Source organism: Strigops habroptila, chromosome 4 (assembly GCF_004027225.2).
Source record: "Strigops habroptila isolate Jane chromosome 4, bStrHab1.2.pri, whole genome shotgun sequence".
Classification (NCBI taxonomy): Eukaryota; Metazoa; Chordata; class Aves; order Psittaciformes; family Psittacidae; genus Strigops; species Strigops habroptila.
The window spans coordinates 50471612-50494428 of record NC_046358.1 but is presented as its reverse complement, the minus strand read 5'-3'; the positions used below and the strand labels follow the sequence as shown (position 1 = coordinate 50494428).

At 39.6% G+C, this 22817-nt stretch overlaps 1 protein-coding gene across 17 annotated transcripts in view; it reads right to left on the bottom strand.

The window, feature by feature from the left end:
• Positions 1–22817, bottom strand: part of BRSK2 (BR serine/threonine kinase 2) — a 313836-nt gene that overhangs the window by 32930 nt on the left and 258089 nt on the right. For 9 of the 17 annotated variants that reach the window (XM_030482891.1, XM_030482893.1, XM_030482898.1 and 6 more), the window contains exons 11-14: positions 22584–22681; positions 17383–17533; positions 13557–13622; positions 3835–3895 (exon numbers count right to left, since the gene is read on the bottom strand). In XM_030482891.1, the coding sequence (XP_030338751.1) occupies positions 3835–3895; positions 13557–13622; positions 17383–17533; positions 22584–22681 (376 nt within the window). The remainder of the gene's footprint in view (positions 1–3834; positions 3896–13556; positions 13623–17382; positions 17534–22583; positions 22682–22817) is intronic. The other 8 variants (XM_030482894.1, XM_030482897.1, XM_030482901.1 and 5 more) reach the window with 1 other exon arrangement.

Here is a 22817-nt window from a genome sequence, read left to right as displayed (position 1 = left end):
ATCAAAAACAGTGAAATACGCATAGAGCGGGCGAGCAGAGAAAGTCAGAATAAAATCCATTCGAGTCACAAAGATGCACCATGTCACAAGAAGACACAAGAGATGGAGGTGAAGGGGTAGTGGGGGGGAGGGATTTTGCAAAGAAACGAAAACAAACAAACAAAAAACAAAAAAAAAGACATGCAGTTAGCTGGGAACACAGCATAATCAACAACAGCAGCAGCGGCAGCAGCAAGAACAACAGTGTCATAACAGGCTTCATCATATTAACCAACCACGTGTCAGCAAAGGAAAACAACAGAAAGAAAAGTAAAACAAAGAAAAAGTAAAAAAAAAAAAAAAAGAAAGTAATCAAGAAAAAAAGAAGAGAGAAATGCCATCTCTCTGGGATTGTTCTGATTGCCCTGCAGTGAGAGAAGCAAGATGCTGTAGGGAGGTGAGGAAAGGGAAGAAGAACCACTGAAGCCACAGACAAATTGAGATGTGTCAAGAATGGGACCACCTCTTTCAGCTCCAAGTGCCCATATGCAAACCCAGAAGAGAGATGAAACTCAGAACAGGTGTGTGATACATACGGAGTGGTAGGCGATACACACATGTTGCTGCACACACCAGTCAGAACCTCTTTCCTTCCTCTTTACCCCTGACTCTGGCTAATGCACACCTCTGTTGCAGCCACCCATTGCAGAAGGGGGTTGGAAAGTGAGAGTGATGCCACATGGGCATCGAATCTTCTGCCCTGAACTGGAAGATTAAACCACTCAGCATTCACTGGGAGGCTTCAGAGCACACACCTCCACAAGAAAAATGAAAACTCAGATTGGTGTTTGATTTGTAAACAGCTACAGCAAAAACTTCAAAGAGGCCTGGCAAATTTGTTTATCTGGGAAGAAATGATACTTCCCATCAGACTTTATGCTTCTGCAAGATTCCTCATCGCACTGAAGGACAGCTTGATAATCTGAATTTCCATCATAAAGTCACAGCAATATTTGCCATTAAGTCCCAATTCTATGGAGGGGGTGGGGTTTTGTAAGACATGGTTTAAAAAGAAGAAGACAACCAAAGTTCATAATCCATCAATGAGTTATCAAAATGGGATTATGATTTTTTTTTTTTTCCCCAAACAAGAACATTTAGCGTGTTAGAGGCATTTTGGGAAACCATTCATAGGCTGACAGCAAACAGCAATACACAAACTGGGGAGAATAGAAGCCTTTTAAAGGGATATTAGCAAGCTAAAAATCACATTTTAAACAAAACAAATGTCCTTACAAAACATCACTGTTAACACCTTAGATTATAAGTACTGGCAGCATTGTAAAAATAGAAATTACTACTCAAGATCTTTAGCTTTAGTCTACACTCAGATTCTGATTTCTATAAATGATTACTTATTATGAGTTATCACCATAATATTATTACTATTATTATTACTATTAGCATTAATTCTTAATGCACAAAAGCTGTAATCAAGCACTGTCCAGACATTTCATGTACACGTAAACATGCCTCAAATCTCAGTCCCAATTAAGCACACTCACTGGTGAGTTTACTGTCTAGGTTTGATGGATTAGCACAATGTTGCCGTATTTTAAAAATGCAGAAATGTATTTAAGACTTAATTTCTAAAATGGTTTGCATCAAAGTTTTGTAATTACTTCAAAGAACTTGGGGCTAGGCCACCAAAATTAAAAGAAAATCACTACATCAACACATCTGTATTATTATTAAGATTGTAAAGTTAACTGAATTCTGCCATGTTGGTAAATTCTGATCACCAATGAAAAAAGAAGCGGAAAAGATGAGGAAAGTGGTTAATCTACAGAAGTCATTATCAGCATCTGATAGCACCAAAGGATACAAGTCACATAGCTGACTGAAAATGTTTCCTTGCCATTTTTGTATCGTATGTGTATGATGGTTCGAGAAACAAATTTGAAGGAAGTCAAATTCAACTTCCACTTCAGCCATTTAGAATCTGAAGGTGCACCCTTAATTACCATGTTTTTACTAAAGAAATAAAGCACAAAAATATACAAAAGTCTACATTTCAGCTGCTGCAATGGGGAACACTATTAGCAAGATCTTATGAGACTTAAGAACTCTTAGTTGCTGTTGAATTCAGATCCTCATAGAACCGAACCTAAGTAGTGCATATAGTGAAATGTGTATTTGCTTTTTAAAGTATGTTCTCTTTCAATAATCTAAGGTGCTATTAGAAGCATACGTAAGGACATTAAAAAAAACAAAACGAAACAAAACCCACAACAATTTTTATTCCAACATGTCTTTTTAAGCCTCAAATTTGACCTGCCTTAATATTGTTATGATCTGCTGAAAATGCCATCTGGTTGCTAAATCCCTTTGAAGACTATTTGATCAACCGCCTGTTAAGTAAAAATGGCAACTACGGAACAGATTTTGCCATCCTTATTCTTTGATGTAGTCCTACTGAGATGTCAAAAATTCATCCCAAGGGATCAATTAATGAGATCAAGATTTAGGTTTGCTGCACTGGATGCTTATTTTGTGCAAAAACTGTTTCCATTGCTCTTTTTCAGTACATTTTGCAGTGGCATAAGAGTTCTCAGACCTCTCCTTCATTCTACTGACATCCAGGAGTCCCAGTGCAGAAACAAGGAAATGGATCCTCACTGGTTCCCAGCATGTTAAAGACACAGAGGAGATCACAAACACATTTATACCAGTTATAAAACAGGGCAACAATTGTTAGGAATCCAGAATATGTTTCAGAAAGTAGTTCAATCAAGCAAAAAAGTTTTACTAGCCTATAAACTTAGACCTGAAAGTATGTCTTTATGCGTAAGAATTACATACAATGTTACTGTAGAATTACAATTTTAAATGCTTGGAATACTGATGTTATCTCCATATACCTAAGAGCAGATCCATAGGTATATCCATACCCTAACACATGGGGGTTATCCAACTGGGGGATAGCATCTTCTCATGAAGTCATGAAAGATACGTGGAAATTTTCCAAAGACACTGAGCCAGACAATTAGGAAACATGGATCACCATAGCCCTACAGACTTCTTGATGAGGTCTAGACTTTTGTAAGGACTGAAGTCTTGAAGTAACTAAGCTGACCTTGTCAGAAACCAGGAATAGTCACTCTTATCCTTAAGGAAGTTACCAAGGAGAGGAAGGCCTCTGTCATTGCACTTAGAAACTGTAATAACTTTCAAGAGATATACTATTAGGCATGTTTTGTTCTAGCTGAGTATCAGTATTAGTTGAGGATTGGTATTTAGTTGACTGCATGTTGAATAAAGGCATGTGACTGTAACATCTATAGGGGTTTGAGTTCTCGTCTTAATTAGTCAACTTACTTTCCTTTTAACTTTGCTAGCCCTCAAATTTGTGTAATTTATTTTCTCTGACCTTCTAATACAAACTATTCTGAGGCAAACAGAAAGAAGCTCGCTGTAACTGGTACGGTTTGGTGCTCTACTGTGATGTGATTGAAGGTAGCTGTGAAATGGTTCCTGATATTTGGTCTGAAACCATGCCATATACAGACCTCAGCTGGACATGGCAATGTTTAGTAATAACAACATAATTCTACGTGCTTGAGACTGAAAAGGACACAGCGAGATCCCTGCTAACAGTGCAGGGAGTATGTACGAGAAGTTCTTTGCTTGCATTTGTAAATAACATTTCCCTTGCTACCCATGAAAATTTACAAGCTGCCAAGAAAAAACAAAACATTCCAGCTAAGAGCCACAGCTCTGGAGCAACAGATGTCGAAAAGCATCAAGCATGTGTGAGTGAATTGGACCAACAGATCTTGAAGCAGCACCACTTACCCTTGGACTGCTGAGAGGACTGGTGGAGAGCCCAGACGATGCTCCGCTGATTGACCGAGACCTGAATGGACACAATAAGGAAAACAGCCCTCAGAAAACTTGGACAAGCAATAACCACCAGCCACCACAGGCACAGGCATGAAGTGAGGAGGAGGAGGGAGGCTGTCACTGGAAAAGCACAAGACTCTTTCTGTTCACTACTCTTACATTTTTCAGTTGTCCCACCCTCAAAACAAAAAAATGCTGTTGCTCAGGGAGGATACTATAATCCATTTTCATTAAGGGAGTTGCTACCTTCTTTTTGGTCATCAAGCTCATGGAAGCTATTATGTCTGACCTGTGCAAGCTGAACTGCTGAATTCAAAAGGGACTGTCAAGACATTCATGTTGGTGCTGAGAATTCTCTTTTGCACAGTGCTGGTGGACACAGAATAAGATGTCCTCTGTCATGAGCAACATGGAAAAGCACCGTGTGTCCAAGGCACAAAGGCAGAGGATTCTTCGAGATATTAAGAAAAAAACCCTAGTCTCCATGACCCAGGCACACAATCATTTCCTATGTGATGACTTCCCACTGAAATCAAAGCTGACATTGGCTTAACCCTTTCCAGCTTCTCACTGATGGATTTCACATCTCTGCTCTCCAGTAAGAGATGCAGTTGCATTAAACAAGCCGGGTCTTCTCTATGGATAATGAGTTCTGCTGTTGTTGATGACTTTACTAATATCAAGGTAACAGCCCAGGTGCCCTCAAAAAGGGCCAGTCAAGGGAGAATAAACTGTCCTCCTATTTGCTGACAAGGTCACCTATACTGTCATGCTCTTATGCTGTCCAGCAAAGGCAACCTATGAAAAACGTCAGGTGTAGACAATAAAACATACAAACGTGCTATGCTAGATGTGCTGAAAGGGCAGACAGGCCAAATGCCCAAACATTTCAGCAGCAGCAGTTTCTAGGAGGAGGGCTGCCCAGCAGAAAAAATACCCCTCTGTGTGACTGTAAATGAGTAAGCCCCAGAGGCAGCTGCTTTCTATGCTTTCTAAATAGAAAGTTGTATTGAAGACTGAAACATTTTCTAGGAAAGGACTTGGCTAAGAATCTAGTTGTTCAACAATCACCATGCAACATGTCAATAGAGCAAACCTACCAATGTTTCACCAATAGTAAGAGCCATGAAAGCAATTACTTGCCTTTAGGTAACAAACACGAAAAGGTGAAATCCTGTAGATGCTTGGAAAACAGTGCACATGTGTATGTGTATAGATATGTGTCTGCGTGTGTGTGCACACACATATATTTAAAATGTATGTAGGTCAGACAGTACCAGGTTATACATAAGAGAATATAAAATAAAAAAAAAAGTCTCTGAAATGGTGTCGCAGAAATGCTACTAAATAAATATTTTAGTAGTAGAATTATTAAAAAATATGTGAACTGCGAAAGAGGAGATATTTCCAAGGAAAGAGTAAGTTACAACTGAACACAATGGCAGGTCCTGTTCTCTCAATTTGTATCCTCTGCAGAAACTGCTCACTGATGGTTTTCTATGTATCTCATTGCAGTTTGTCCATCAGAGCAAGCAGGTGAAACCCAGAAGCCCAGTCTCAGCATGCTTTTTTTATCTGCGCTGTGAAAATTGGTGGCTGTGAAATTCATTCTATGCAGAAACTCCTGATTTTTGTTTTTCTTTGTACCCTGCTGCAGTCTGACCATCATAGTGCAGAAATCAAAAACTGGAAGCTCAGTCTTCGCATTCTTTTGCATTAGATTAAACCTAAATTTGTCCCATCACAATCTGGGTTACTCATAAAGGTTTATGCAAAGGGGACAACTGTCTGGTCCACTTTTGAAAGGCTATTTTATGAACCTCTCCTATGACTGAAGTAGCTGAGTGCAACACAGATGTGTTGTGCATATAGAAGTCCACTGAGTTAAAATCTGCCTTGTATGAGTCATCAGGAAAAGCTTCTTCCAAACCATAAATTACAAGAGGAGCCTAAAGATTATCTTGGACAAATGTAAAAGGCATTTAGGTGCCCAGAGATGCAGTTAAACACTTACTTAGGAGTTAAACTCCCACTAGGAGATGTTCCCACCAACTCTTAATTGTGGTGGGAGAGTCCTCTCTGACACTCACCTGAGTTCCAGGATACTTGATTAAAAGCTCCAATCTGCTATTTCCTTTTTGCAATCAGGTGTTTCCAATAGTCCTGAATTCTCCCCTCCCAACCCTTTTGCCTCCTATTTTTTTACAAAAACAATCACGCACATGGAGGGCAAAACATGGCAGGCCCCACCTCCCAACTCCCAGTTCTTTATTGGAAGCAATATTTGAAAAAGAGTTGTTGTGTACTGTGTTTTCATCCAGCCTAGGAGCCTGAGGTGGGGGACAGAAGAGAGAGTTAGTATGAAATCCTCCTGGAAATGCATTCAGTATCCACATGATTGCTATCAAACAAGCTTTATTTCTGCTGCTGATTTTCATGCAAAATACGTAAGAAGTAAGGTAGGCCCTATAGCAAGTTTTAGTTTGTCCACACTGGAAATTGTATATAGGAGCAGTGGAAAGAGTTTAAAGAATACTGGGTCAATTTTAAGTGCTGGGGTGAAAAGAGGGTACATTTTCAGAGCTTTTCCCCTTTACCAGACAGTATGGCTTCTGACACCAGACTGAGGAGATCTTCCTTGTATCTTCTTCAATTGAATAAATCTCCCATAATTTACCTTTACATATGGGACATAGTTCCATAGCTGGATATAAAAACTCAGTACAATGGCAGGTTCTGTACTCCAGTACAAAAATGCTAAGAAGCAAAAATGACAGATTTGTCCCTCCCATCAAGATCATCTCAGCTGGGAAACGCTAGAATTCAGTTTTTTAAAAAACTACCACATGCACTGCTCCTGTATCTCAGAGTGGACAGAACTGGGACAGGGCCAAAAGAAAGTAATGAAAATGCTGCATTATGCTGAAATGCTGTAATGAAAGAACAGAGAGAATTTAAAGTTTTATCCCTCTCACCAGAAAATGAAAGTATGAGGCCCTACAGGCAGGACATTAGTATGGCAGACCTTGGATGATCTATGTGTGGAAAGAATAGAAAAAATATGACATCATCTTATCTCTATGGTTATGAACTACATTTATTTGGTGGGAAATATCTATTAGCAAGTAACTTCCTAAAAGTCTCTACAGGTATTACACGTCATTGGAAGTATTAAATCTGTAATTATTCCAATAAATAAAACAATCTAAGAAACTACAAACATAATGTGTGACTCATTTTGTTCTGTGATTTGCATTGCTGTATGCTTGGGCACTAAGTCAATGGAAGCCATCAAAAAGTTGTTGAAAATACAAGCAGAAAAGTCAATGCAGTTGCTCAGATAAAGAGCATCCCCTCAAACACAGCTGCCAGATTTAGAGACCCAAGAAGAGACTCTCTAGCCCCTTCCAAAGTGACACAGTTGTTTTGCCAAGCCCGGAGGGATTAATTAAAAAAAACCCCACAAACAAAAGCATAAGGGAGTTAGACCTAATGTTTAGGAGGAGGAAGATGTAGAAGGCACTCTAAATGTAAGGTGGGCACTGAGACCATTGCAGGCTATTCCTCCCATCTCATAGATTGACAATAATCTGGAGACATCTGAGCTATGAAAGAGAGAGGCCAAGGACTGAAACGAAATGTGCATGTGTGGGCTGTAGTTTGTAGATATGATGACTGTGTACCTTATTCAATGTATTTGATACTTCAATGTATCCAAGTTAAAAGGTCCTTTGTTTTAAAGTATTTTTTTTTACTCATTTTAGCCAGCTGCTGTCAAAGGGAAAGCCACATGAAGCCCAATTCATGTTAGACCAGTGGTCTCTAACTGGTGAAATTGAGGAGCTAGAATCCAGCCTACAGCTGGTTTTAGAGACCTGCAGAATTTCTTGAGAGCTGGAAGAGGTGAAGCGCTGAAGCCTCACACTGCTGAGGTGTAGGCAGAGAAATACAAGAAAGAAAAGTGCAGCTGACCTGGTAAACATACTATACATATAGCACATGTACAGAACACCTCTATATAGCTCTTCACTCAGATTAATTTTCAAGTGCTTTAAACAATGCATCTGCTAGCACACACCAGTAGAGTATAAAGGCTTCACAGCCAACATTAAACATTTGGGTCAGATTCAGCATTTGTTTCTGCTTTGAATAACCATCTCACAGAAATCTTTCTTATAATCAAAGGGGAGTGTGGTACCTTGTTGCAGTCCCATCAGAACTTGCTTTCATAGCACAGTTTTACCAGGATGCTGAATACAGCCTCTTAGCTGGTCAAGCTGGAGCCATGCTTCCAAGAAGGAGAGCCTGCAGCATGCATGCAGCGTGCAGTAATGCATTAGACTTGTGTCCCTGGGTGAAATGCCTTAGAAATTTTGAACTCGTTTGATTCCATATGTAGTTTTGAAAGTCATTCTCAACCTCTCGCTTGCTTCAAGCATAAATTGGGTGGAATTTGATACTCCTCTTTGCCTGCTTACTCAGATAAAACAAAAAAATTCTGAAGTATATTTCAGGGTATGAGACCCCTGAAAATGACCTGAATTAATACGCAATAGGTGAGCAGTCAGGCACTGTGTGTTACAAAATTTCAACACTACTACTCTTGGGTGTCTAAAAGATACAAACTGTGCTTCCTTGCTCCTTGATCTAGAGAATATGAATAGAACATCTTTAATGCTCCTGTCTTACAGTCCCAACCGTGCAAATAATACTGACTATAACAGCTCTTTCTGGGAATCCTTATACTTATGTCAGGAAGTCTACTCAAGGTAATAACCGCTCATAAGATGAAGCCTTATAAAGAGTACAGAGAAAGGACCGCAGGTGTTGGTAACACACCTCTTTTTCCTTTCAGCACACGCTGAGGGTGATGTTGAACAGCACCACCTTCCTTAATTGGCCAATTACACTGAAGTTCCATTTATAAATGGTTTAGAAAGAATTAATAAATAGTAAAGCATGCTACAAACATGAGAAGTAAATGTTACCGGTGCTAATTAGCTTTCTCAGTATGTACCCTCTCAATAAGCTTTTGCTGTAGTCTGTAGTGATCTATTACAATGTTTTTATTAAATCATTTATTAATTAAATATGCTCCTTCTGTTAAGTATTTATAAATGGAACTTTAACTTGAAGCATGACTGCATTCCTAGTTGTATCTATATCCTCTATTGAAAATAAAGAGCTTTGAAGACATATCTGTCTCTAGGGCCATCTGTTCACCTCTTAAGAAAACAGATACTAAAAAGAGAGGGAATACCCAGCATTTTTTTAATAACACGGATGGGATTCAGCTTCATCTTAAAAAAAAGGAAGAAAAAAGGATAAATTAGGATCAAAATTAACTGAAGAGTACCAAACAGATACAGAAAGTGCTAAACAGAGAAGGGAGTTTCATTCTCTGAAGGTGTCCTAGTATGTGCACAGAGTCTGAGGATAGTTCTCTGTGCCCACAGACATTGAAACACAGAGACAAACAAGAGAACTAAAAAGAACCCAAAAGTAAATTATATGGAGTGTGACTCCAACATAAAGCACACAAACACACACAAAAGCACCAAAAATGCTTCTTCCCACATCTCTCTCTCTCTCTCCCTGCTGTAAAGCCTCAATCACTGAAGTGTATAAGCCTGCATTGTGTTTGTAAAGTGCAAATGAAACGTTTCTCTAGAAGATACAACAGGTCCCGCAACAGGAAAAATCCAAAACTAGAGCTTACCCCAATGGATCAGCACTCGCCATCCTCGGAAAGGGAAAATGAGGAGAGAGGGAGAGAGAGAAAGAAAGAGAGAAGGATGTGGAGGCAGGCAGAAAGAAGAGTAGGAAAAGCAGAGTGAAATATTGTTAGGAGTACTGAACGGTCATAATTATTGCCACCGGTGCCTATGTCTTCAGAGACCAGGAACACTAGGGGGACAGTTTCATTTACCAGAAAATAACTTTTGTCCCGCTTACAATATTGCAGACACATCCAACTTTGGCACTGGGGAATATGGAGAGGGACATACTAAGGCTGCAAAAAAGGAAAATCCCAGCCAAATCCCAATTAAAGCAGTCAGCAGAGCAATGGGGTCCATACTTCATGCTGCATTTCTTTTCTGCCTCTTAGATAAGGCACAGTTATATCAGACTGTTATCAAGGAAATTGTTCTTTTTGTCTCCAGTTTGCTCAGTGTAGTGTCCCTCTGTCCCCCAAGCTGGCCTGGTAAGAAGTACTTTTTTTTTTCCACGAATGAACTGTGAAACATATTGGTTATTAAAGCATGCATTTCTGAGCCAGCTTGGGAGCCCAGGGTACAGGATTGTAGCTCAAGCTGTGAATCTGCTTTGATACTGGCTTATTAGTCATGATGGCCTTATAGTCAGGAATTCAGATCAGCTAGAACATACCAGCTCAGCAACCCAGCACTTATCTCTGTGGATGCCATCTTATGCTCCAGGATCTCATTTTTCATTTAAAATAAATTCAGTCTCTGGGTCTTAAAGGTTGCAAAGAAAATCTTTCAAATGTGAATGGAGAATAAATCAATGCTGTGCTGAAAAGAGTCTGAAACAGCAGCTCTAAAAGCAGAATGAATCTCTGGCATATTGACTTTGAAGCCTAGTGACAAAAACTTCAGTATTCTTAATTTTTCACTACTAACCAAAGCATTCAAGATCGAAAAGAATAGTCAGGTTATTAAGTTTTCAGGTGTGCAGGTAAACAAACTCAGGACAGTGTCACCACCTTTTCACATTAACAAAGATTAGATTAGAAACAAACAAACAAAATAATCTAGTGTTATTAAGCCAAATTGTTTTCAAGTCAGATGCAGCACTTTTTTTCCTCTCCGTCTCTTTCTCTCTCTCTTTCTCTCCATTTTCAATAACAGGCTCCCAAGCTGCCAAAGCTACCCCTGGCTGGGTGAGGAAAATCCATTCTCCACAAGACAGTCACCAACAGAAATGCCAAATTTAATATATGCCCAGTAGATTTCACAGTTTACTGCTCAGTGCAACTAGCCATGCTTCTGGTTACATCAACATTGCAAACGCTGGGCTGGGCGATGCAAGGCAGTTTTGAGAAAAGTTAAAATTAAAACAGAATAGAAAGAAAAAGCTGTTGTGCTACACATTGATAGAGAAGTGGAAAGAAGCATTACAGTAAGTTCTTTTTCATGTGTTTGAGTGACACTCCATTTGTATTTTGGCCTGGAGTGCAAATTTGGGAAAGATCTAATTCATATATATACAAATACATGTATATGTATATATTTAGGGACAAATGCTGTCCTCAATTGTGCCTGTACAAATCTATCTACAGTGACGTAACTGAGAAGAGCAAATTGACACCCATTGCATATTGGAACATGTGTGTATATTTATACAGAAAATACACCCATATTCACACATGCAGAATATTAAAATGTAAATAGAATGGGTGCAAGAAGGTTGTTTAATTTTTCTTTCAAGTCATTTTCCCAACAGGGAAGGCACTGAAGAGGTTAACAAAGAGAATGAAAAGCAAATTGACAGTCGGGTAAAGGAAAAGGGAATGAGGTTTAAAAAAAATGAACAATCCCAGGACACAATAGACCCAGAAGCGCAGACATGTGCATTCCCTACAATACTGAAGCAAGTGAACTACGGAGCTGCAGCAACCCAGATACAGAAGAAGAGAAGCACTGAAAGAGGGGGTGAAAGAGAAAGTCGGAAAGAAAGAAAAAGAAAGGGACAGTGGCCTCAGCTACTAAGACAACCATGTGCATCTAGAGGGAAGGGACCCTTAAAGATGCAGTATTCCTTTAAAAAAGACATTATAAGGTTGGATAATTAAACACTGGCCAAAAATTTAATGGCCACCATGATTAGCTGACCCCATTTTGCTGGGGTTCTCTTTGCTGCCTATTGATTCCTTTTATGCGTCTGTGCGCAGATCCAGAATCCAGGTCCTCTCACTTTCCCATCACTGAGGTCCTTCATCTAACTCTTAGAAGTGGGAGGGAGGTAAGACCACAGTAAATGTGATCCTCCAAAAATGAGCTTGGTCCTTCAATGAGAAGGACCCTGGGTGATGCTCGTTCAGTGCTCTGACCTCCTCCTGCTGTACTCTGAAAAACATCACCTTTGAGAGGGAACACAAAATGCCCATGTGTTTCAAGTGGTTACTGAAAGGTCATTTCTTCTGCTCTTAACACAGCTGTAGCAGTTGCTAGAGAAAGAGGGACAATGAATGGTGCTGGGAAATCTGCTGAAAGACCCTTCTCCTGTCACAGATAAAATTTCTGCACTTCTCTTACTGGACCTGATTTTTAATTACTGTGGAAAAGCTCATCTTCGGAGTAGCTTCAGACTGACTTTTAATGTAAGAAGTGCATGTTCAAGAGTAGAACTTTTAAGGTGAATCAGAGAAAGGAACAGGAATTTCCCTGTCTATAGTAACAGTCGAGGAAAACCCAGTCACTAAAGACTGTATAACCACTACTTCTTCATGGCTGCAAAACTTAGAGGTTTCTAATAGTTCAGGTCCAATGTTTGTTTCTATCTTGGGTGCTTTATGCACCGCGAGGCACAACCTCTCCTGCAGATGCATGATGTTCTTCATTGTGGCAGGTTCAAGAGTTGAAACACTGCCCATGCAGGACTGCCTCAGACTGCAAAAGGCCAAAACACGGGCTGTCCCTCACACCTATTGAAAGTCTCCTGAGGCTTAAAGGTCACATTCATCTTTAAATACAAAGATTTCTATTAAAAGGGAAAACAGAAAGAAGAATGGTTTGCCAAGTCCACAGATTCCTTTAAGGAACCCACTGCTTCCCCTTTTTTGAATCATATGGAACACTCCTAACCTTTGGGTAAGCTAAGTATTTGTCCAAAATGTATAAGGATTACATTTTGATGAAGAATTATCCAATTGGGATGCCAGTTTTTAACATTAGAGAATAATTCTCTTCTTCTAAGACCAAAATTTTAGGAACAATATGTCCACTAAAAGCCTTCCCAAATGTCTAAACTTTTTTTTTTTTTGTTCATGGATCTACATGAGTCCACTTAAACTCCCTAAATCTAGTGGCCTGCATGTGCCTCTATTCACAGTTGAGAGTTATCCTTTTTGTTATTCTTCACCGTTTGCCACTTGAACTACTAGACTGGAATCATCCTCCAAAAACTATCTTTGATCATCTTTTCCTCTTGTGTTCTCTGGTGCAGCCAGGGTAGTCTTAAGGAGTTTGTCTCTTACCTGCAGGCACTTAATATTTTGCTCTGTCAGACAGGATTTCCAAAGTTTCCTACCATTGTTGTCTCTTAATATCAGTTGTGCTGCTGTTTCTAGTGCTGGGGGTGGAGCACTGTGGGCTTTCCTAGCATTTTTATTCCAATCCTTCCCAAAGCAGTCTTAGCAAGTATGTCTTCTACCCTGGGCATGCTCACTCATGGCAGAACTGAATCAGAAGTAGCAGCAGGTGAAATTTTAGTGGAGAAAACATTGGTACAGTCACAGGCTGCATTGGGGATAGCCTCAAATGGATGGTACTGTACAAAAATATGTATAGTGTGGGGCTGTAAATACCCCACCTTCTTTCTTTCTTTCTAAAGAGAGAACAGCTATGTCCCCACACAGAGAAGGTAAGTACTGCATCTTTAAGGTCTCAGCAGTGAGGTAGAGGAGAGGAACATATTGTCAGTGTTTATACCTTTCTTCTTTGTTGAATTTGGGATTGGCTTCAGAGATATCCAGGCTTTTACTGAACATTGTTTTACTATGGCAGGAACAAAGCGAGAAAACAGAGTTACTAGTGTGGACATTTATAAAAGAGAGTCACCTGAAGCAATGCTGGACACCCAGCCCCCCAACCCATCCTCCCCTTTTTAAGCAATGCTCTGAAAAACCTTTCTTTTACTTTCCAACTATGGCTCAAGCCTATACAGTGCTGAAGTTCATTATCTCCCCCTGACTTATAAGGTCTAAGATGACTTCCCCACACATGTAATCCCTGCTCTCCTTTACCCAATTGAAAACCCAAGTATCATCTACTTTGTCACATTGTCTAGGGAAAACAGAACATGCCTGAAGGCCCAAATTGCAAAGCACTCATTACTCAGACTTTTCTAGAAGTCCTCAACACTAAGCACAATCTGGGAAAAGGTTAAAATCAGACCATAGAGCCTCTTAGAGGACTAGTAATCCATTTTGTATTCTAATTTGTAGGGTCCATTACCACTTACTCCCAGCTCTCTTCCCTACACTCAGTGTATAGAGAAATGCCCGTCTTTATAATCTTGGGTCCAAATCCCTGAAGCTTAGAAGCAAAATTCCCTATGCTTTGCTGAAGGGAGCTCTCTGTAATATATTTCACTGGTAATATGCTTCACTGTTTCACAGAACACTGCTTTCTAATGTTAGCTGATCTTTCATGCAAGCTATCCACTTCAATAACCAGAAGAAAATGAATAGTTAATGAAGCTCATTTTAGAACAGTTTTTGGATTCTCACAGCAGAGCTGCTGAAAATTTCTGGCATATCTCTGACAGATTCTAGCTCCCATGGAATTCTTTCTAGTCTGTGTGATTTTGGCACAAGGGACAAATTAGCTGGTGTTAAAACTAAGCCCAAAAGCTACCTCTTTTCTTTTGACATTTCAATGAAATACCAGATAGTTTGAGAGGTGTGGATACCACAAAAGCAGAAGCAATTAAGATGTAATTATGAACTCATATAGTTGACAACAGGGAAAACCAGAAACTAACAAAACTTAGTCACCAGTTTTAGAGTGGCTGGTATTTGTGCATACTAACTTTGCCATATACAAAGACTCAATGGAGAGGTCAGCACAAACATTTCAAGGAGTCTGTAAGCTCAACAAGCAGCCTTTGTGCTGAGTTCTGCATCTCCATTATCCAAAACTAAGTCACTGAAGGTCTATGTTTTTCCCTAATACTTCCTCAGCCTGTAGGGCTGAAGACTGCCAAGTTTCAAATCTCAGTGGAAAGATATGCCCTTAAACAAGCCAACACCAGACACTTGTAACGTCCCTACATGCTTACCAAAAGCACAGTTCATCACACAGACACATAAACCAGAGGTTATACATAAATCTCTGTTATGCAAGCAAACATCTACTTACTACTGGGAAAGAGGACAATAGGGCTAAATCACAAGACACATGGGTGTGTTCTGCCCACTAGTTAGAAGTGTATGTCTGTCAGCTCAAGAAAGAAGCAATGGCTCTGTGTCTTTGGATGTTTACACAAGTCATCTGTGTCTAAACAGAAGACCTGTTTCCATGGTCCACCTACCTGTCTTCCTAGTATTGTAGGATAAAAGCACTGAATAGTCATCTGTTGAGACCAAAATTGTCATTCTTAAAAAAATCATCCACCTCTGGGATCTAAGCCCTACTGCTGTAAAATCCACTGTCAGTGGGTTATTTCATGGAATATAGTACGTGACTAGCCATTAAAAATTCCCACTCTTGGTGGAAGGCACTTGTCATTTTGTTACTGACTGTTCTGACAGATGGTGCCCCATCAGCAATGCATCGTCCCCAGACAACCCCCATACAGTGGTGTTCGTTAATGAAGCCAGTTCACGTTACAAATGACTGTGCTGCCAGCAACACAAAATGTGCTGTTGTCATCTGTGGATGTGGATGGTATGAATTATGGAAGCTCACACATGGAGTAAGATAACATCTTTCCTTTAACTCCTTCCAAAACAAGCACTACCAAGCCCATCATCATCAGTCATGGTGTTATTACATCCCTTTCTCCACACACCTTTATGTCCAGCTTAATCACACCTTTATGTCCAGCTCTGAGTTGTGGTATGCATTGCCCTGTATCTCTTTTGTGCCTGGCAGGTTTTGCTTCATCCTTAAACCAAAACCCTTCTTTATTGATATGTAGCCTGGGTCCGTCTCTGCTCTGAACTCATCTCAGACCTTTTGACTTCAATTGTATCCTCATGTGCAGAATTCAGTGAGACATTTAAAGCCAAAAGAAATACTTTGGATAGCAAGACACAGCTTTGCTTCATTGGACATTTGAATCCAAAGTCAAAGCTGAGAGCTGGAAGAAAAGGTTTCAGGTCTTAGAAAACTTTGGGATCAACCTAACACCTCCTGTTTGGAGCGCTGTCTGGCTCTGGGAGCTTCGTGGCCCATGCATCTACCAGGCACAAGATTAAATTCTGCAAGCTGAGTAACGAGTGAGCAACTGTTTGCCTGTGTTGTGGTCATTCTCATCACATTGAGGCCTATGAATAACACTGAGCACGCCCTGGCCTGAACATTTCTTTTACCCAGACTTCACACCAAAGCAAACTATATATTCAAGACAGGTTTCCAACCTACACTACAATGAAAAATCTTTATGGCAGTGTATCTCAAGGCCGCATATCCAGTCTGAATTAAATCCTAGCAGATTCTGCAAATCACCTCACTGTAGATAGAACTGTATCAGTTGCTGGCAAAACTTTCCAGCAATTCTAGGGGCCTCTGGACATAAAATTATTCCTGTTCTTTACTCAGTTCTCAGTCAGCAAAGGGAGTTTCTGGGCACAGAAGGCTCTTTTTGAGCAGATCTTAACAGCTGAACAAAAAAATCATGTCATAAAGATGAAAGAGAAGTTACAGCATCATCATCACACATTTATGTGAAGTATTCTTTTCTACTTATTGATTTATGCAAGTGTGAATCCAAATGCACGTGCTTCCCTAAGGCTAGTCATAGGGACTGAGGAAGCAACTTCCATGGTTCACGTTAAGTGGACTTCCACAGTTCACTTACTATCCCTGCTTGAGAAGACACCATTTTCCTCTGCTGTTTCTCCACAAAACCGACACTTTCTTTGATAGAAAAGAGCCAAAATTATACATATTCCATCACTTTACAGGCATGTGGTAATTTACGTGGGTCAGATGCATGCTGTCTCTGACAGCATATTTTAGAGGCATCTACAGATGCCTGGACAGGGCTTTCCAGATTCAAGCTGTTCTGATGACATGGAGGGTGGGGTTCATCTCATTCAACTTTGGGTGCCCAAAAGCTAGGCACCTAGTCCAAGACAGTCATCTAGATTCCTGTTGTAGGCTGTGGAGACAGAGAGGAACAACCAGAGGGTAATTTATCCTAAGATTGTTAGAACAGAAGACATAGGTATCTGAGACCTTCCAAAGCCCTCATCTGTCCCCACTGCCTAGACTGAGAGCCTGTATCACACGCTTAGACTGAATGCCTATGTTCTTGACGATTAAAAAGAGGTGAGATGAATCTTGCCCAGAGGACGCAGCGGTTTCCTGAGCAATAGCTGCAAGCGAACAGAACTCTTAAGCCCCTGGCAGGACTGCTGGTCCTGCGTGCATAAGCGCTGCTGGCTGCCACATCATGTTGCAAATGTGTTTGGAAGTTGTAATGAGTGCTGGTGCGAACAGAAAAGCTCCACAGCTCTTTTGTATGTATAACATAAAAGGGGGTAGCAAACCCAGACAGGCAGGACTCCTGGGTAAAGGAGAGACCCACCTCTGTCCATGCTGTGCCATTTCAATAGCTCTGCGAGCAGGGACTGGGGAGCCGCCATCTGTCACACTGAGAACCTCCATCGACTTCCTTTCTGGCCGCCGCTTCCCATGCCTGTTCAGCATTGGAGAGTCCACACGCTTCCTGGGGGGATCTTGATGAAAAGAAAACACAGTCAGCTGAATTCGGCTGTGACTTACCTCACACAGGTTGGTTAAATCCTCTCTCAACAATCTCACTCTCACACCTCCCCTTACAGAGACAAGTATCATCAAGATGGAGCTGAACATTTGCAGTCTCTCCCTTCTTCCAAATTTGCAAACATTAAGACATAAGTTGCAATCCATCTACAGAGAGAAGGAGCACTGCTACTGCCCTGAATGTACAAGCACTGTAAAATAAAGGTACAACTATAGCATAGGTTGCAGAAATTACCTTGCAAAGATGATAACAGTAATAACAAGATGATGCCATAGGCTATAGCACAAGCTGTTAGCCAGAGTATAAGCCATCTAGGGATCCTGAATATGTACTCAGGTTGCTAGAGCTTGCCTTTGATGTCCCTGCTAGCAAGATTAAATGTGACACAGGGACAAGAGTACACTCTGAACTCAAAATTGCATTCTCCTCTGAAAATATACCCTTTTTTGCCTCTTTAAGGTTAGATTTCATGTTTTGCCTCCTGCTTTATATTTCTCCTCTTTCAACATTACAAATTAAGCATACTTGTCTACCTGGGATGAATCTCCAAAAAGAGCTACTAAAATTTATCTCAGAGATCATCGTACAGCTTTTACTGCTATAGTAACTGAGATGCTTTACACTTTTTATTGTGTAACATTTCTATGAGGAATTGAAATGCTACTTTCACTTTGCACAGTGAAAACTGAGGTATGAGGTATTTTAAGGCAATTCATTCTTAAAGCTGCTGACAAACATTTACTGAGGTTCTGAGAAACACCTGAATTGCTCTGAAAAGAGTCCTTAGACACCAAACTGCATTGCAGAAGGTGACTTGCCAAACCATACAAACCTCCATGGTGAAGCAGGGAACCAAATGCAGACCTGCTAAGATTATTTTATTACTAACATCTCTCATGGCATCAAAACAGTAAAGAGGAGGAAGACAGAAAAAAAAATATAGAAGGATTTTCTTTTCTTTGGTTGGGCTATTCCAGTTCCCTGCCTTCACTTATAGATATGTTTTTAATTTTAGTGAAGAGTCACGACTTGTAAAAAAACGCATCCTTCACCCCTGCAGTTAGAAAGAAGCTCACAGTGCCCAGCCCCTAAGACTTCTTCCTCTGCCAGGATTCCTTTGTAAAAACAGAGATACCACATAAATAGTCTGATGGTATTATTTTTATTATCCTGCCCTCCTCCTCCCCTCATCTGCTTGTTTGTTTCTTCTCTCTTTCACATCATGCTTTTTAGAACAAGATCTCTTTAAAGCAGTGCTTATTCTTGAAACAATGTGCATGAGCAAAGACAGCTCAAATGCAAATGGCTAGTGATAACAACTGAACCCATTACTGTATAACTTATGTTCTTTGTATTAATAGTAATAATGTTCCTGTTAAAAAATAATTAGAAAAAAAAAAAAAGGCAGTTGCATCTCATTCCATTTCAAACTACGTCCAGTAATAAAATGTTAGTAGAAAATACTAGCAGATGCAATGACCTCCAGATCAGGAAAAATATGTAGTGTGTAAAGTTAAGGGAAAAACAAAGGGAGATAAACCTAATAAACCACATGCAAGTGGTCAGAAGTAAGCTGGGACAAGGTTTAGACATTTCAAACTCTTGCTTCTTCCAACAAGTCCAAAGTATGAGAAGGGATTCACTGCACAGGACAACTGCTGGTATCAGAAGTGTGACTAGAGCCAAGTAACACACGTTAATGACAAAGTAAATATGTTTAGTATCAGTGACAGAGTTTTGCAGATGAATATCAGCATTAGCAAGGAAGGTGGAAGAGTGCAGTTTAAAAGAAAAGAAGAAAGAAGAAGGAAGATTAAGAAAGCAGCTAATGTCAAAAGAATGGAGAGGAGTAAACTCAGACTTCATTGATGTTAGTTAATAATAAGAATATAAACAGGAAAGCTGGATAGAGGCAAGAATCTATCATCTTATGAATAGGTATTTTAAAAGGCAATTTGATCCAAGCATGTTCAAACCAGACGCCTTTAGTAAATGGAAATTCAGCTGAATGACACTTACAAAAGTGACAGGCCAAATATAAGGTGCACATCAAAAGACGGTGAAGAAGAAATTTGAAGAGGAATTAGCTAAAGACTTGAGTAACGGTGTTATGTACAGCCATCAGAAAGAGAAAGCTTGAGAGGACAGTAGCCAGAAGAATCATGAGGGAATCAACAGAACAATTAAGGAGGAGGATATCACTAACAAGCTAAATGGTTCTTTAATATCAGTCCTTGCTGCTAAATATGCTGGAAGATATTGATTTCCAATCTATATTTTAAACTATCAAAGAGAGAGACTAAGCAAAAAGACCAGGTAGTTAAAAACACCTATAAATTCAACAACAGCAATTCAGAAAAGTTTGATGGAAAATACATCCAGAAGCTTGCATGATTGTGGCTGAGCTTCTAATAAAGATATTTGATTGTTCTTTAAAATTGGCTACAATCCTACTCTACACATAGCTGAGGGTAGCTAGTATTGTACCCATTTTTCAGAAGGGCCTGAGTAAGAAATGACAGGGCACCGAGTCTGTCATCCTATCAAGTCTAAAGACACTAAAGAAACAGTTAAATACACAGCCATCCTGCCATAAAGACTAAAGTGGTATCATATAAAAACAGTAGAATATTTTGTGGAAGCACAAGAATTAAAAATAGGAAAACCTCCAGTGTTTGCTCTTCTCTTCTTGACTCACTGGAAATCTTTCAGATGGGGGAAGAAAAATCAAGTCCTAGTCTGGATCTGTGATAGTTGTGAGGATGCATTTTCCTTTTATTTCACATCAGAAAAGTGAAGTAATTCCTAAGGATTTTTACAGAGGAAAAGAGAATTGTATAGGTAATGATTCAATTATAAAGGCATTCAACTGGAAGATGGGAAATAAAGGTTCAAATTCTGAGTTTGAATGAGGCACCTACATCCTATATGGCTGTTCTGTCCCAATCTTTTGTTCTCGAGTTCATTAAGAAGCTGCACCCCACAAAAGCCTTTTCCTCAAGGAGATATTAGATGACATTCATTCACTTTACTGAGAAGTTTCTCATTTCTATGTTTTCAGGTAAAGAAAATGAGCTGGACTTGCAATATGTTGAAGGTGGCCCTTCCCTGGCTCTTTAAGAATACTTCACATAGCTGAAAACAGACAAAAGGGACACCAGCAGAGAGTACTAGCCGGAGCTGGCCATATTTTTACCTGCATCCATCTCTTCTGAGACCTAACACTCAAAGAAAGACTAAAAAGCAAAAAAACTCTGAGATACACTTTTTATTTTTTTTTTTTTTTTGGCAAGAGCTCAGGCAGTGCACAACTCTCATGAATGTGGTTTCTTCAAGCTGCTGTTACTAAATCTGTTTCTTTTTCTCTGCTATTCTTTGTTTGTGCAAGGCCATTGCTAATGGCTAACGATGAGAGATTCATCAGAAGCATGAGTGCTCTTAATTAAACTTGCCCCATGTTCTCAGAGATACTGCTGGGAACAGAGGAGGTGGAAACCCCCTGTGGAAGAGAAAATACAACCTACAAACACATAAAGAATTTTGCTCAAAGAATCTAAAATGTGCCAATGATACATTCAGAGTGGTGTTTCCCTGTTGGGTACATTTCTCTCCTTGTACAAAGAAATACAAGAGTGGAGCATAGTATTTCAGTTCAAACCATGAAAATACTTTGGCATGTGGAAAAGAGATATATGATATATTTAGGGTACAGCTACATATTCACTTACATGCTGGATATGAAGATTCTAGAGTCACCTTGCTTCTTTTCTTATGAAAAAAAGCATTTCTAAACCAACATGATGGTGTCTTTACATGACAGGATAATCTGTTTGAGTCAAAAGCTGATCAGTAAAGTGCTAGATGACAAACTGCACTGTGTAAGGGACTTTTAACCACAGGACCTGCAGTTGGCACATGTACTCATCTTCATCAGGATCCTTGCTAACATGCTCTCTGTAGCTCCAACCAGGTAAGAGTTTAAAAACTACTGCATTAACTAAGAATTTCCATCTCTTCTCCCACAGAAAAGATTTCCCTGCAAAATTATAGGGCCTGGAGCCTGGAACTTGGATAAGGTAATAATTCAACAGAGTATTAATAAACTTACAGTTCAATATACTACTGCCCTGTAGACTTAAGAGAGTCCAGGCTTTCAACTGAAAATAAAGAGCACTTTGCTTCTAGCCTTCAAAGTGCTTAAATACAATACCTGAAAATCACAACACTACTGTGTAAAAATGCTGTTTCAGGACATTGGTAGAAGTGACTAATCCTTTATTAGTTACACTTTTGACACTCTGCAGAGCAAGAGTCACTTATATAGTTAGTTCATTAGGGAAGCATCTTACGTGTTGTCTAGATTAGTGAAGTCCTTGGTCATCAGCAGTACCCTAAAATACTTCAGGAATAAAGTGGTATTACAAAAGCTTTTTAAGATATATAATCTTAGTGCATATTAAGTTTTTAAAATCTTTCTAAGACAGTCTAAACACATAAGTCTGATGTATGTACTATAAACAGGTGATGTTATTTATACCTTCAAAAGTGTATATATTTACCTACAGAAAAGAGAAAGTGTGCATATATAACTTCATAGGGATACAATACTACACAGTCTTACTAACTGAAATCCAGAAGCAGCATTTCTGCAATACTGAATGTACATTAGTAATTAGAAAATCCTGCCACTAGATTATACTGCTTCTAAACCTCATCTACTTCCAGAGAACCAGTTTGTGGGTCCACGTGATGTATTTGAAATCAAGACCAACTTGGATGTTTCTGCACTGTGAGACAGACAAGTCCTGAAAAATTTAGCTTTTGAGTTTAACCACAGAACAGACCTGCCTGCCTCAGGCTGAAGATGCTCACCAACACTGTAGACCGTTTCAATGAGAAGGTAACACTGGTGCTAGGTTTTGGGTATGTATTTAGAAACAAAAAAAGGTGAAGAGCAATTAGTTGAGATGGGTTCATGGTGACAGAGATCATATCTGGAGTACCTATTTCATTTCTAGGGGGAAGATCCTCATCTTCATGACTAGGATACCTCTCCTTCCGGTCAAGCAGAAGAAAATAAATCATTTTTTCTTGGTTTTCTCTGGAAAAAAAAGAAAAAAAAAATCTTTAAATTTGAAGAGGAAAAAAAAAAACCCAAACCCACACCAAAACATCAACATGTAGATGAACCCTTCTCATAAAACAGCTACAGTTATTGTGAATAACCTGGAAATGGT